Here is a 12,564-nt window from a genome sequence, read left to right as displayed (position 1 = left end):
TCAATATATTCAGACTAGTCATTCAAAGTGCATTGACACGCTCCCCTTGCACTTTGAGCCTGATTTGCATATGTCTTCTAAGTGAGAATACATTTTTTATAACTGGCATATCAAAGCTTAAAAAAAAAGGATCAATTTTATTGGGGAACAATCAGACATCCGCACCACGCCAATGTCATGCTGATTCACAGCTGGCTACTCATTGCTTAACTGCAGAAATCCAGTATGACATCTGCAGTGAAGCCCCGTCAACAGAGCAGAGCAGAAAAGGAAGAGCTGCTTTGTTAACCAGAGGTAAAATGACGCTGGGGAATTGCCAACTGAGAAGGCATAGCTCATCCCCGTGTAGAACAGGATGGTAGTTCTTAGTCCCATACACAAAAATAATAAGTCAAAAATAACCTCTTTAATTCTTGCATAGAAATACAGCACTTATATTCTGATAGTCACTTGTGGCATTTGTGACACCACATTAGATTTTGTCTAGTTTATTAGTATTGTGTGTGGTACAGATGACTTATGTCACATGTTACAAATAACCTTAAATTTTAGTAATACAAATAATATAGTGTGTATATATATTTATACATGGAATATTTTGTACAATCAGTTCTGAAACGAGTCCTTAGGGTAGTACAATCAACCATGCAGTGTATCAATTTATCTTTAAGATAGACATCAGCAAACTCCGACCCTTCATCTGTTGATGAAATATGAATCTTCTGAAGCAGCCAGTAGGCAAATGATCTTTAAACAATTTCAGTGTAATCACTATGAACTGAAGTAATTCATACGTGATGGCAACTTTTAAATAATTCTCTCATGATTTGCTTTGTGATTTCTTTGAATAAATTCTCAATACAGCACCGTATGTATTAAAAGCTAATGTAGCAATGCATTTCTGTATGAAATGAATAATACTTGCAATAACAAGATATTTATAAATAATTTTCAAGAGGTTTTCAGCTTTTATTACATGAATGTGCAAGCCATATGTCCTTACAGTTGCATGTGTAGCCATTCTCATTTAATGTAACATTAATGCATTCCTTTATAATATCAATTTAAACAGAAACAGTCAGAGGACACCATTTCATTACTCCATTTATCTCATTTTAAAAACACAATGCCTCTCCAGATGCTTATAATCCTACAAAGTTATTACCTATCCAAAGGGATTGGTGATAACTAGTGACGAGCGAGTATACTCGTTACTCGAGATTTCCTGAGCATGCTCGGGTGATCGAGTATTTGGATTTGATCTGAGATTTAGTTTCTGTCACCGCAGCTGCATGATTGCGGCTGCTAGCCAGCCTGAATACATGTGGGGATTTCCTAACAAACAGGCAATCCCTACATGAATTGAGGCTGTCTAGCAGCCACAAATCATGCAGCTATGGTGACAGAAACTAAATCTCCGAGCACATCCAAATACTCGGAGATCACCAGAGCATGCTCAGGAAATCTCGAGCAACAAGTATTCTCACTCGTCAGTACTAATAACTCATTAATCGCTGGAGTATCCTATTTCTGAGACCCCTAAAAGTTCTAAAAATAGGGCTTTGAAGTAGCTCTTTTGAATAAACTAATGGTGTCACCATCCGAATTTGCTGTTTATGGAGTTGCCAGAGCAATGCTGTCCTAAAGACAGTGAATGTAATCCCCAGCAAATGACATGTTATTACCAATCCAGTGTATAAGTGATAACTTGCTAAGCTGGGAATACCCATTTAGAGTTTAACCACTTATAAAAGAATTTATGGATATTTCTGATTTCAGTAGTGGGAATTTCCATTTATGTCTTCCATTGGGATAGATTCATTGTGATAGAGTAAATAATTCTGCTCTATAATTAGACAGTGTAGATGAAGGCTAGATAGTTTTAAAATTCACCTAAAGAAAAACAAAACCTACAGTTGTGGACAAAAGTATTGACACCCCTGCAATTCTGTCAGATAATACTCAGTTTCTTCCTGAAAATGATTGCAAACACAAATTCTTTGGTATTATTATCTTCATTTAATTTGTCTTAAATGAAAAAACGCAAAAAGAATTGTCCTAAAGCCAAATTGGATATAATTCCACACCAAATATAAAAAAGAGGGTGGACAAAAGTATTGGCACTGTTCGAAAAATCATGTGATGCTTCTTTAATTTGTGTAATTAACAGCACCTGTAACTTACCTGTGGCACCTAACAGGTGTTGGCAATAACTAAATCACACTTGCAGCCAGTTGACATGGATTAAAGTTGACTCAACCTCTGTCCTGTGTCCTTGTGTGTACCACATTGAGCATGGAGAAAAGAAAGAAGACCAAAGAACTGTCTGAGGACTTGAGAAACCAAATTGTGAGGAAGCATGAGCAATCTCAAGGCTACAAGTCCATCTCCAAAGACCTGAATGTTCCTGTGTCTACCGTGCGCAGTGTCATCAAGAAGTTTAAAGCCCATGGCACTGTGGCTAACCTCCCTAGATGTGGACGGAAAAGAAAAATTGACAAGAGTTTTCAACCCAAGATTGTGTGGATGTTGGATAAAGAACCTCGACTAACATCCAAACAAGTTCAAGCTGCCCTGCAGTCCGAGGGTACAAAAGTGTCAACCCGTACTATCCGTTGGCGTCTGATTGAAAAGGGACTGTATGGTAGGAGACCCAGGAAGACCCCACTTCTTACCCCGAGACATAAAAAAGCCAGGCTGGAGTTTGCCAAAACTTACCTGAAAAAGCCTAAAACGTTTTGGAAGAATGTTCTCTGGTCAGATAAGACAAAAGTAGAGCTTTTTGGGCAAAGGCATCAACATAGAGTTTACAGGAGAAAAAAAGAGGCATTCAAAGAAAAGAACACGGTCCCTACTGTCAAACATGGTGGAGGTTCCCTGATGTTTTGGGGTTGCTTAGCTGCCTCTGGCACTGGACTGCTTGACCGTGTGCATGGTATTATGAAGTCTGAAGACTACCAACAAATTTTGCAGCATAATGTAGGGCCCAGTGTGAGATAGCTGGGTCTCCCTCAGAGGTCATGAGTCTTCCAGCAGGACAATGACCCAAAACACACTTCAAAAAGCACTAGAAAATGGTTTGAGAAAAAGCACTGGAGACTTCTATGGTGGCCAGCAATGAGTCCAGACCTGAATCCCATAGAACACCTGGGGAGAGATCTACAAATGGCAGTTTGAAGAAGGCACCCTTCAAATATCAGGGACCTGGAGCAGTTTGCCAAAGAAGAATGGTCTAAAATTCCAGCAGAGCATTGTAAGAAACTCATTGATGGTTACCGGAAGCAGTTGGTCGCAGTTATTTTGGCTAAAGGTTGTGCAACCAAGTTTTAGGCTGAGGGTGCCAATACTTTTGTCTGGCCCATTTTTGGAGATTTGTGTGAAATGATCAATGTTTTGCTTTTTGCTTCATTCTTTTTTGTGTTTTTTTCATTTAAGACAAATTAAATGAAGATAATAATACCAAAGAATTTGTGTTTGCAATCATTTTCAGGAAGAAACTGATTATTATCTGACAGAATTGCAGGGGTGTCAATACTTTTGGCCACAACTGTATAAACACATGGGAGTATGAGCCATGCATAAAAGACAAATGTTTATTGAACACTGACCACCACTACATTTCTTTACTGACCTCACATGTTAGACAATAGCATCACCCGACGGGCGAAAATGCAGCAGCTGTCGGCTGTACACTATAGCTGACACCGTGCTGCATTAGCCTCGAATGGTGTTTGCACCAATCATGGCTTTTTATTCCCTTAGATGCTGTCATTGATGATAGTGACTATGACATCTACATGGTTAACAGAATGTGGGGGCTAGCTCTTTATCCCCATTGGCACCCTGAGATCATGATTGTGTGGTCCTGATGTTTGCCATGGCAACTAGAGGAAACAAAAATGGCCTTAGAGTCTACTGGCTATAGTGGCCTGCCCAGAAGTTAGCAACATGTAGGTTGTAAAAATGAAATTTTTCCTTTCTGTCATGCCACTCTGTAATAGCTCTCGAAAAGCACCGCAAGGGTTAATAAACTTCCTGATACCAGTATTGAATATGTTGAGGGATGCGTTTTTTAAAATAGTCTTATTTTTGGGGACTTTACAGCATATACTACTGTTAGCTGTTCTTTGAGGCTTTGTGTGTGGCTTCACCTATGTTTGATATTCTCCTTTAAAATGTTTATTTCAGGTTTTGAAAGTGTTCGATAAAGATTTGTCTTTTATGTATGGCTCATACTCTTATAAGTATGTGTTTATAGGTTTTTGCAGCTAATGAAATGTGAGAGGCCTTAATAGTTTTAGTCCATTAGGTAACTTAAAATTCACCTAATTTATCAAGGCAGGTAAAGACTGATAAATTTGGGATATCTCTAGCACAATTTAGCACAATGACAAATTTTAAGACACAACGTCTTTATTACTAAAACACGTCCTCCCCAAGTAAGACATGGTTCTTTTTTAAGTGAAGCACAAAGTGATTTAACCACACAATAAATAGGTCTTCAACTAGATGAAGAATTTTTCACAAAAAAGTGCAAAACTTACCAAAATAAATCTTGTCCACCATACATATTCAAGAGCTTAAAATCTGCCTTGGTTATGTGATGACCACACATTATGGTGGAGTTATCAATGCTGTGTTTTGCAATAAATCATAACCCTTAGCCTCTGCCAGTAAACAATCATGGATCCCATATACTATTAGCTGGGATCTTGAGAAATGAGGCATTAATGCAAAAAGAAAGTTTGAAAGTTAATTACCTAATATATAAAGCTCAATGTGTGTGTATGTTTGTATGTATGTATGTATGTCCGGGATTGGCATCTGCACCGTCGCAGCTACAGCCACAAAATTTTGCACAGTCACACGTCTGGACACTGAGAGCGTCATAGGCTATGTTGTGAGGCAAAATGTTAACTCTGCTCGTTCTAATTCACCAAACAATTTTGCCCCTAGGTACATAGTGGGGAAAAAGTGTATGTATGTACTGTATGTGTGTATGTCCGGGATTGGCATCTGCACCGTCGTAGCTAAAGCCACAAAATTTTGCACAGTCACACATCTGGCCCCGAGAGCGTCATAGGTTATGTTGTGAGGCGAAATAATAACCCCGTGCGTTCCAATTCACCAAACAATTTTGCCCCTATCTACATAATGGGGAAAAAGTGAAAGGAAAAGTATTGGAGGCAAATTGACAACTGACAGATGTGAACATGGGGAACTTAAAGAATTTATCTCCTTTTCGCAATTATTTGTTGGCGAGAGCTCCTGTCATTTATCCGTTGCTGAGAGCCTATACAGTATAGCAGCTTATCTTTTGAACTAACCGGGTAAGATGGCATTTTTTCTTATTTAAAGAATGAGAGTGATGGTGCCAAAGAGTATATACCGTACAGTTGCTAAGGTGGGGCCCTGACATGGGATACTCACCACACACGGGGATATGAATACACACAAAATGTGCCACACACTACCACGTGCTTCAACACATATACCACCCTCAGCACACATTTCACCACACATACACCAACCTTGCCACATAAAAATCGAAACACAAAAGTTGCCACTCAAAACTCGCCACGCTGTCCCAGAGCTGTTTAAAAGATGAAAAATGAGCTGTGATTGGTTGCTATCAGCAACAGTTTTCTTTGTAGACAGTTGTGGTAACTGAGGCTTATTATTATTATCATTTCTATGGTGTTATCCATAGAAACGCCTCCAGTTTCCAGTTCAACTGCTATTTGCAATGTCCATTAACAATGCTCAGGGACAGTCCTTGAAAGTAGTAGGGATCGATTTAAGTAGTAGGGATCGATTTGAAATCTCCATGCTTTTCTCAAGGTCAACTTTATGTGATCTGTTCAAGAGTTGGAAATGCCAAAAATCTGTTCATCTTTGCACCGAAAGGAAAAACCAAAAATGTTGTTTATCAAAAGGCTCTTGAATGAGTTGAAAATAAAATATTATCAATACGTTGGTAAATGTTTAGATAATTTGTGTTGCAAATCTGTAGTATTGAATATATGATGTGAAATGTTTTTATGTGCAATATAATCATTATAATTTGTTATAACTAACCACAGTTGGTTACTATGCCCAGGCAACGCCGGGCTCTTCAGCTAGTACTATTATAAAGTCAATATGAGGCTTTAAAAAAAGGTAGAAATGCAAACATAGACAAACATATCACTAGTCATTCTGTATATCAGGTCTCAGAGCAAACCTCACCTTAACTCTTTAACCTTTACAGGGATCTGAACTTACCAGAGGGCAACGTCAGATGCACCCAGTACGTGGTTGCTGGAGGGACAAACATGAGGCAACTGCAGTAAAACAAAACAGATCAGTAACTGGAGGGACAGAACCAGACACAGTCAGGAAACCAAATTGTATTTTGAGGAATAGCCAATGTCAGAAACCAGGAAGTCCATCAAAATGAAGGTCAGACAGGTTGGGGTCAAAGTCAGGCGGTATTAGGGGCCTGATGAAGTTTGGATCAGGCCAATTCAGGAACATATCAGCACATATAGAACCAGAGATGTGTAAGGAAATGCAAACAACAACACCAACCACAGTCCAAGCAACTCCTAATAGGGTATGATCCTATTACATAGACCATAGCTGGGAGCTGATTACAACTACCCACACACACTAGCACAAATAGTTACAGACATTCCAGTTTTCTTAGTTGGACGACACTTGCCAGCAATGCTAGCTCCTTCTACACCAGCGCTATTTGCAGAGTAAATGTGATGGTGTCAGGCGACTGAGGCAGATGTCACTGAAGCAGGTTCACATAAGGATGTAACTATAAATAATTGGCATTTTCCTGAAGTACAACACATTTTTAAATTGTAAAAAATACTATAGTTTATTACTTCCATGACATTTAATGTCATTGATAGATATGTAGGCCTATATTTTCTATCCACATGATTGTTGATATCTGTGTCCTTTACGCATTGGTGTCACACAAAGTTGGTGGATGAGCAGAAGTGCAGCAAAAAAAATATACTTTTTTAGGGCAGCTAGAAACTTCATGTGATCTCATTTTTGGAAAGAAGAAAGGAATAATAAATTTTCCTATTTCTATTACACTGTACCACATTATCTATCCTATAATTAGGATACAGGTAAAATCATCACCTCTGAATTTATATTAGCTACACTGAAGGTTATTGGCATGATCCATTGATTAATGCAAATAATAGCAACTTAAATAAAAATATTTGAGGTGTATATTTTAGCGTTAAGCATTAATTAGTGACCAATGTAATTATCTATTTTGCTGTCTTGTATTGACAATGAGGAACGTCCATTTAAATGACATCCAAGGACAAGTTTTAAGTGCATTTCTATGGACGTCCCTTCCAGACAGAAAATAACTATGACAGCCTAAAATTATTTAATCAAAAACTACAATCTTTTCTCTGTTAGTGTTCTGCTGCTTTTCTAGTCTTTCCAACACAGTCTTTTTATTTTTTTTTATTTTTTTCCTTTGGTACAAACAGCGGTCCGCTCGGCCATATAATAAAGAAATGTCATGGTAACTGTTTTCTGTGCAACCACAGATCAACTGTAGTATATAACATCTTCAAGGACATCATTTTGAAAAAAGTCATCACTCTTTCCTTCTTGTCAGTACAATTTATTTTTTTCTTTTCTCCAGCTCAAGATAATATTTGTGCTCGAGGTTCTCTTTATTATGAAAGACACATGAATATTTTTTTCGTGGAGGCCTTTTTCAAAGTGCTATTGTGCTTTCTTCTTTTTACTGTGCATATACATAAGTAACATCTGAAGTTGTTTAACCACCGGAAGAGTCTATATCATTAGTTTTTTTTGTATAAAATTTCCCTAGGTATCCAGATTGGACTTGCTTGTATAAGACATGAGTGCATATTTCTTTTTCTTGTACTGTGGACCGTTTGATTAATTCTGGGATTGCCAAAGGGTAATACATCGCTGACAAAAAGTGCGAAATCAAAACTAATGCTAAATTGCCTGTCCCTCTTCACGCGCTCTGTTGATTGAAGATCTGCAATGTGACATTTGCTTGACTTTGTATCATGTCTAGATTCTGACAGGGAGTCTAATGCCTCCAAATGAAATCTATATATCATGTTTATAAACAATGCTTAGATGATAATTTAGGCTAATGCTTATGGTAAACTCGCCCATAATTGTGCAGAACATGTTTTTATCCAATGACTCTTGACAAATAAGGTAGAGTGCCCAATATTTCATGCTATCTTGCTATCTAGCTCAGATCCTGTTCCTCAAACACTAAGCCAGATAGTGATAATAGCTGAAGTATTATTGCTGTTAGTTATATACAAGCAAATGTAATTTGTGATATCTAGAATATTATAATTACTCTATTATTTATTAGTCTATTACTACAACTACTTCTAATTATTATTATTTTTAGTATTACTGGATTTCAAGTAACTGCATTCTGAACTATTAGGCATAGATGAAAAATATTTTGGTCACATGACTATATTTTGTAACTAGTGGGTTGGCACAGCCAGAATAACATGGGTAAGACATTTTCAAAGAGAATAGTGCCAGCAATAGGAGCAGATACATATTAAGCCCGGTATTCTGAAGTTGTGGGTAATCTGCGCTGCTGTTGTTATAGCCAACAAAGGAGTCCAATCAAGAGAGTAATACTACAGTTTATTTTGTACACGTTTCAAAGTATCCTTACTTCTTCAGGAGAACCACAATGATTTTAGGGTCCCCTGAAGAAGTAAGGATACTTCAAAACACTTAGAAGAGTCACCTTCTCTCGTTTGGACTCCTTAGCTGGATATAACACAAGCAGCGCAGATAACCCACAATTTATGACTACTCTAAATCTACGTTAGTTTGCCAGCTTGTGGCCATGCAGCAGCTGGAATCCTTATTTGATACTTTTTACAGTGCTGAGTTTCACACAGCTGCATCAGGTGAGTGGTACTGCCTTTTACCTAAACGCTGTAATTTGGATAACACCCTATTGTGCTTTTATTGTTCCCTTAGCCAATTCCTACATAAAGTTTGGTGACATTCATCAACTCAAAACAGAATTACTATCCGCCGGTTTCGTGACTAAATGCAACTATATTTTTTAAAGATTTTAAACAATTTATCTCCTGCACTATTGAGGATTTCATAAATATTTTACCACCTACGTACACTAACAATTTATTTCTTACTATAGATAACACAGCTTCAATCCTTACAAAGAGGAATGGATTTAGAAGGCAAGAACAGCCTGTCTTTTATTTACCAATTGTTATTGTGGACAGTGGCACTCCATCGCTTAGTAGCACCAACACCCTTACTATCAGGGTTTGTGATTGTGATGTGGATGGAATTGCTCAGACGTGCAATGCTGAAGCCTACACGTTACCTGCAGGACTAAGTACTGGAGCGCTGATCGCAATATTGGCCTGTGTTCTCACACTGTTGGGTAAGTTTTGTACTGTATGTGAATATCATCATCAAAATATAATATGTTGTTGCATGTTATGGCATGAAATTCCCGATACTGATTATTACTGTTAACATGATCTGTTCAATCCACAACAAATTGAATTCCTGAAATTCATATATCACCATGAATTCAAATACTTTGCTATTCGATTGGCCAAATGAAAAAATGCCCCGTGCCATTTCACACATTGATGAAGAGCAGGCTAATGGTGAAAGGAGGGGCCAAGTTGGCTTTCCCATAATGCCATGCAGCTATTACATCACATGGTATAGCATAGCCAATCTTGGAGGACTTTTACAGCGAGTATAAAATATGGGGGTCCGACAAGGAGCTCCATTTTATGCTTTTACAGGATAGTGATAGAGGTCAGAGCACACAGCTCATTCAACATAGAGATAGAAAAAGGCACAAGTTTTGATGAAAATTTAACTGCATTGAGAGACAGGCAGTTACACTGACAGGTGGCAGCTGTATTACTGCCAGTCTACTTGATTAACATACTCAAATAACACACAGTTCTCACCCGTCTGGTACAAAGGATGTATCTCTCTCTCTCATCTCTCTCTGTTCCTCATTCTCCTCCTCCTCCACCATACCTAAATTAGCACTGAAATTAGAATTAAATAAAATTTTTGGCAAATATTTGCTAAACCTGGCAAATTTTAAATGCTAAAGGTTTTATCATCTCTACTGCTAACACATTATAGGAAAACTAAATCTAAGGGTACTTTCATATTTTGCTGGGTCCTACATTTGTTGGTCCTGTCGGGGCTTTTACCAAAGTACCATACAAAATTGGATTCAGGCTATCGACTGTAATGGTCAGAGTCACAATGTGCTCTGTCGTGCATCAGTTTTGAACATATGCACCTACTAAAGGTTGACTCTCAGACACCTCCAATAGGCTTATATGCCCAAGAATGATGCCCAACAAAGCACATTGTGACTCTATTGGCACCATTACAGTTAATGGCCCCATCGGCACATACACCCGAATCCTATTTTGCATGGTATTTGGGTGTAAGCCCCGATGGAGATGTTTGGATATCACCCAGATAGGACCACTGAATGTGGCAAAGAACTCAGTGTGAAAGGGCCTTAAGCGATAATTCCTAAATTAACCCCTTTCCTACATTAGACATACTATTCCGTCCATGTGACCTGGGACCTAAGTCCCAAGGACGGAATAGTACGTCTAGCGCGATCAGCTGTGCTCACGGGGGGAGCGCAGCTGATCGCGGCTGGGTGTCAGTTGATTATCACAGCTGACACCCGGCACTATGTGTCAGGGGCGGTCACGGACCGCCCCTGACATGTTAACCCCTGGCACACTGCGATCAAACACGATCACAGTGTACTGGGGGTTTAGGGAAGCATCGGCAGGGAGGGGGCTCCCTCCGTGCTTCCCTGAGACCCCTACAGCAGCGCAGTGTGCAGCGCTGCTGCGGGGGGCCTACTTCCCTGCAGGTCCCTGGATCCAATATGGCAGCGGGGACCTTCGGGGGCCTGCAGGGAGCCGGCTTCCTCATGCCTGCAAAGCGCCGGCATGAGGAAGCCTCCAGCACTGCCTATGACAGATCGCTGATCTGTCACAGCAATCTGTCACATGACAGTGATGTCCCCCCTGAGAGAATGTAATAAAGTTAAAAAAAGTGTAAATATAATTCATAAAAAATCGCTAAATAAATTTTTTAAAAAAATATTCCCTAATAAATTCATTTTTTGAAGATAAAAGAAACAATTAAAGTACACATATTTGGTATCGCCTTGTCCATATTGACCCGCCCTATAAAACTGTCCCACTAGTTAACCTCTTTATTGAACCCCTTAAAAAATAAAAATTAAAAACAAAGCAAAAAGTAAAGCTTTATCATACCGCTGAACAAAAAGTGCAATAACGTGCGATCAAAAAGATGGATATAAATAACCATGGTACCGCTGAAAACATCATCTTGTCCCGCAAAAAATGAGCTGCAACACAGCATCATCAGTGAAAAAATAAAAGTTATAGCTCGCAGAATAAAGCGATGCAAAAATAATTATTTTTTATATAAAATTGTTTTCATTGCATAAAAGCGCCAAAACATAATAAAAAAGTAGTTGAGGTATGGCTGTAATCATACTGACCCGAAGAATAAAATCGCTTTATCAATTTTACCGCATGCGGAACGGTGGAAACGCACCCCCAAAAGAAATTCATGAAACGCTGGTTTTGTTCATTCTGCATCCCAAAAATCGGAATAAAAAGCACTCAAAAAATGTCACATGCCCAAAAATGGTACCAATAAAAACGTCAACTCGTCCCGCAAAAAATAAGACCTCACATGACTCGGTGGGTCAAAATATGGAAAAATTATAGCTCTCAAAATGTGGTGATGCAAAGACTATTTTTACAATAAAAAGTGTCTTTTAGCGTGCGACAGCTGCCAAAAATAAAAACCCACCATAAATAGTAAATCAACCCCCCCATTATCACCCCCTTAGTTTGCGAAAAATAATAAAATAAAAAAAATGTATTTATTTCCATTTTCCCATTAGGGCTAGGGTTAGGGTTAGGGCTAGGGTAAGGGATAGGATTAGGGTTAGGGGTGTGTTCGGGTTAGGGTTGGAGTTAGAAATGGGGGGTTTTCACTGTTTTGGCACATCAGGGGCTTTCAAAACGCGACATTGCGTCCGATCTGTATAGGGTTATACAGAGCTCGGCATTCTGAGCTCTGCCAGATCTGCAGCAGAGAAAAATATGATTCTGTCATAACTGCTGTACCCAGTAAACCAATACGTTGCTGGAATTTGGGTCTCTGTCCCTAAATCATGCTTCTGTCAAATTGTATAGAAAAACCTGGTGAGAGATTCCCTTTTAGTGTTCATTTAGAAATAGACTTTATACCTGTTGCATATCTGTTGTATCAGCCCACCCAAAATAAGGTCAAATGTGTCTTAAGAATTACTGTCATAATTATCTCTGTTGTAAGCCTTTTTATCCAAGTTATAGTCGACATTCCTGAACTTCAACCCTTGAACCAGCCTGGCCATTATTCTCTCATCTCACTCATTGTTGTGGGTTTTCATAGAATCATAGA

The 12,564-nt window shown here is 38.7% G+C and overlaps 1 protein-coding gene across 1 annotated transcript in view; it reads left to right on the top strand.

Moving 5' to 3' along the window:
• Positions 1–12,564, top strand: part of LOC141101163 (cadherin-7) — a 463,705-nt gene that overhangs the window by 440,099 nt on the left and 11,042 nt on the right. Inside the window, exon 11 of the mRNA XM_073590022.1 lies at positions 9,209–9,460. Coding sequence (XP_073446123.1) covers positions 9,209–9,460 — 252 coding nt within the window. The remainder of the gene's footprint in view (positions 1–9,208; positions 9,461–12,564) is intronic.

The sequence above is a fragment of the Dendrobates tinctorius genome, unplaced genomic scaffold (genome assembly GCF_039654945.1).
Source record: "Dendrobates tinctorius isolate UK_male_01 unplaced genomic scaffold, ASM3965494v1 ptg000115l, whole genome shotgun sequence".
Lineage (NCBI taxonomy): Eukaryota > Metazoa > Chordata > Amphibia > Anura > Dendrobatidae > Dendrobates > Dendrobates tinctorius.
The sequence above is the reverse complement of the archived record's forward strand: the minus strand, read 5'-3'. Positions and strand labels throughout refer to the sequence as shown.